This window comes from Colobus angolensis, unplaced genomic scaffold (genome assembly GCF_000951035.1).
Source record: "Colobus angolensis palliatus isolate OR3802 unplaced genomic scaffold, Cang.pa_1.0 Scaffold8, whole genome shotgun sequence".
Classification (NCBI taxonomy): Eukaryota; Metazoa; Chordata; class Mammalia; order Primates; family Cercopithecidae; genus Colobus; species Colobus angolensis.
In genome coordinates, this window is record NW_012121820.1 from 15,034,452 (window position 1) to 15,038,121 (window position 3,670).

The window sequence follows — 3,670 nt, forward strand, 5'->3', positions numbered from 1 at the left end:
GTAAACTAGGATGACTTGAATCAACAGAATTTTGTTTTCTTACACTTCTGGAGGCTAGAAGGCTAAAATTAGGGTGTTGGCATGGCCATGCTCTTCTTGAAGGCTCCAGGGGAGTATTTGTTCCACGGCTTTCTCTGGTGCTGTTAGCTATGATGGTTGGTTTTATGTCAACCTTTCTGGCTGCCCACATATTTGGTCAAACATTTTTCTGGGTGTTTTCTATGGAGTGCTTTAGGATGAGATGAACATTTCAATCAGTAGACTGAGTAAAGCAGACTTCCCTTCCTAATGTGGGTGGGCCTCATCCAATCAGTTCAATAGAACAAAGAGGCTGACCCTTTCCAGAGTCAAGGAGAAGTCTTCCTGCCTGCATGGCTTTGGACTGCGACATCAGCTTTTTTCCTGCTTTTTTTTTTTTTTTTTTTTGAGATGGAGTTTCACTCTTGTTGCCCAGGCTGAAGTGCAATGACACTTGGCTCACCAAACCCTCTACCTCTCGATTCAAGCAATTCTCCTGCCTCAGCCTCCCGAGTAGCTGGGGTTACAGGCATGCGCCACCATGCCCTGTATTTTTAGTAGACATGGGGTTTCTCCATGTTGGTCAGACTGCTCTTGAACTCCCGACCTCAGGTGATCTACCCGCCTTGGCCTTCCAGAGTACTGGAATTACAGGCATGAGCCTGGCCTTTCCTGCCTTTATACTTGAACTGAAACATAGGCTCTTCCTTGGTCTCAAGCCTGCTGACCTTCAGACTGGAACTACACTACCAAGGCTAGTTCTTAGGCCTTCGGACTTGGACTCTGATACGGTTTGGTTCTGTGTCCCCAGCCAGATCTCATGTTGAATTATAATTCCCAGTGGTGGAGGTGGGGCCTGGTGGGAGGTGACTGGATCATGGGGTGGTTTCTAATGGTTTAGCACCATGGCCCTGGCTGGTCTTGTGCTAGAGTTCTCACGAGATCTGGTGGTTTCCCCCTTCGCTTGCTCTCTCCTGCTCCACCATGTGAGGATGATGCTTGCTTCCCCTTCGCCTTCCACCACGATTGTAAGTTTCTTGAGGCCTCCCCAGAAATGAAGCTTGTACAGCCCGCAGAACCACGAGCCAATTAAATCTCTTTTCTTTGTAAGTTACCCAGTCTCAGAAAGTTCTTTATAGCAGTGCGAGAACGGGCTAATACAGACTCAGACTAGAACTAAACCATTGGCTCTCCTGGCCCTCCAGCTTTCCAGCTCACCCTGCAGATCTTAGAACTTGCTTACCTCCGTAACTGAGTAACCCAATTCCATATAATGTGTGTAAGTGTGTATACATATATTAGTTCTCTTTCTCTGGAGAATCCTGACCAACACACCTGCAATCCTCAGTGATGAACACACCTGCAATTGTGTTGGCCTCTCCAATCTCTGCTGCCGTCATCATGCAGTGCTCCCCTTGTGTGTATCTCTCTCTTTTCCTCTTCTTTTTTTTTTTTTTTTTTGAGATGGAGTCTCGCTCTGCTGCCCAGGCTGGAGTGCAGTGTCGCCATCTTGGCTCACTGCAACCTCTGCCTCCCAAGTAGCTGGGATTGCCTCCCAATAGCTGGGATTACAAGCATGCACCACCATGCCCAGCTAATTTTTTGTATTTTTAGTACAAGCAGGGTTTCACCATATTGGCCAGGTTGGTCTCAAACTCCTGAACTCGTGATCTGCCTGCCTCAGCCTCCCACAGTTTTGAGATTACAGGCGTGAACCACCTCACCCAGCCCACTTTTCCTCTTCTTCTAAGAGCACCAGTCGTATTGGATTAAGGCCCCACCCTACTTCAGTATGATCTTCACTGATTACATCTGTACTGTGTATCCACAACAACTATATTTCTAAATGAGGGCACATTCACAGGTACCAGGGGTTAGGACTTCAACATACCTTTTTGAGAGACACGATTCAACCCACAACTTCTACTAAGTTTTGAGGGAATTGTATTGCCAAGAAACCACAAGCCTGGACTGCAAAAGCCTGTATTTGATCCCTAGCATAACCCTAGGATCCCAAACTTGCACCAGCAGGAAGCTATGTGTGAAAGCTGTTCAGCTCCAAGGAAGGGTAACCCTCTAAGATGCTCAAGAGGATAATGGATAATGAACACCTTCTCGGATGGCAAAGCCAAAGTTACTGAAAACAACAGACAAGGGAGGTTTTCCCAGAGAGGAGAAGCAGAGAGAAGTCTAACCAAGAACCCACTCCACTGCCAGGGCAGGGCAGAGAATCCATAAATTCCTACCTGGTGGGATTTGAACATTGTTAGAAACCAGTGATTGCTTTGTAGGAAGCTTTTAAAGTACTGCTGCTGGGTCTCACCCCTCGAGATTCTGATTTAATTGGTAAGGGACAGGGTCTGGGCATTGGGAGTTTTATCATCTCCCCAGATTATTCTATTGATCTATTGATCTAATAGAAAGCAGAGTTTCAGAATCAGTACCCTAGGGCCGTGCAGCTCCAAATGTGGTTCTTATGCCAGCAGTCTCAGTAACAGTTGGAAGCTTCTTAGAAATGCACGTTCTCCAGCCCCATCCCAGATGTAGTGAATCGGAACTCACATTAAACACACCTTCTATTTTGCTTAAGTTATGGCCATGTTGGCTCCTGTCCTAAGTAGCACACACACGCAGGTAATCATATAATGTATCTAGTCTTGTTCCTTAGAGAGCCTTCATGACAGGTGAAACCATCAGAAAACTGTTCCAAGGAAACCATGTGCCACACATTCTGCCTGCAGCTTGGTGGGGAGGATGTGATGAGAACAGGTATCAAATTAGGCTAATGAAACTTAATTCATCATGGCTGACCAAGGCCTTGTGCTAGGCTTGGTTCAGAGCTTGTTGGGCCAACTGCCTGGGAAAGAGAAAGGATATCCATGTAACTGAGGAGACAGGTGGCAGACTAGGACAGGGGGTAGGTGATTTAGTACAGGGTCTCCAACTTCATCCCAGGTCCTACTAACCCACTGGTTGGAATCATCAGACATAGGGCATCCTATGGCCTTTTAGTAGCCTGTACCTTTGCACATATGTATTGTTGATGCAGACTGAGATGCTATGCCCTACATCACTTGCCTCTAGAATCCTCATTAAGGGCCAGCTTGGATGTCACTTTGGTCTTCCTTCCCTAGGGAATAGAGCAGAGTGTCCCATAAGGTGCTTACCATGGGGCGGGTTCCCTTTATCACAGGTGATGAGAGCCTTGGTTGGTGAGAATGTGTTAGGTAAGTTAGTGCTGTGTTCTCCTCTAAGCCCTCAGGATAAGTAGAAGGAGCTGGGGGCAGGGGACTGACAGTTCACACCTCAATAAGGGGATTTTTTAAAAGGCAAAACCCTACAAGAATAGGAGAATGGGAGTGAGAGATTTCAAGAATGGAAAGTATACATGCAAGTAGTATCTAGTTTAGCAAACCTAGAAAACCTGATTTCCCAGCTGCTCTGGGAAAAGCTGAACACTAATCTGTTTCACACTGTACAATGTTCAAAAGTCTTAGAAATTAGTGGCACAAGGTTCTTCTGGAAGAGAGACCAAAAGTGGAATAGCCAAAATAAGGAGAACATGTTAAAACTGTTTTACGAAGGAGCCTGCCTAGTCTATAGGTGCTCTTCTTTTTAACTGCCTCCAGAATTCTCCGAAAAGACTGGAGGT

General features: G+C 46.2%; 1 protein-coding gene across 1 annotated transcript in view; it reads right to left on the bottom strand.

Annotated features, from left to right (window-relative positions):
• Nucleotides 1-1,418, bottom strand: part of ACTR5 (ARP5 actin-related protein 5 homolog (yeast)) — a 29,483-nt gene extending 28,065 nt beyond the window's left edge. Inside the window, exon 1 of the mRNA XM_011929207.1 lies at nucleotides 1,379-1,418. Coding sequence (XP_011784597.1) covers nucleotides 1,379-1,418 — 40 coding nt within the window. The remainder of the gene's footprint in view (nucleotides 1-1,378) is intronic.
• Between the last annotated feature and the right edge of the window lie 2,252 nt (nucleotides 1,419-3,670).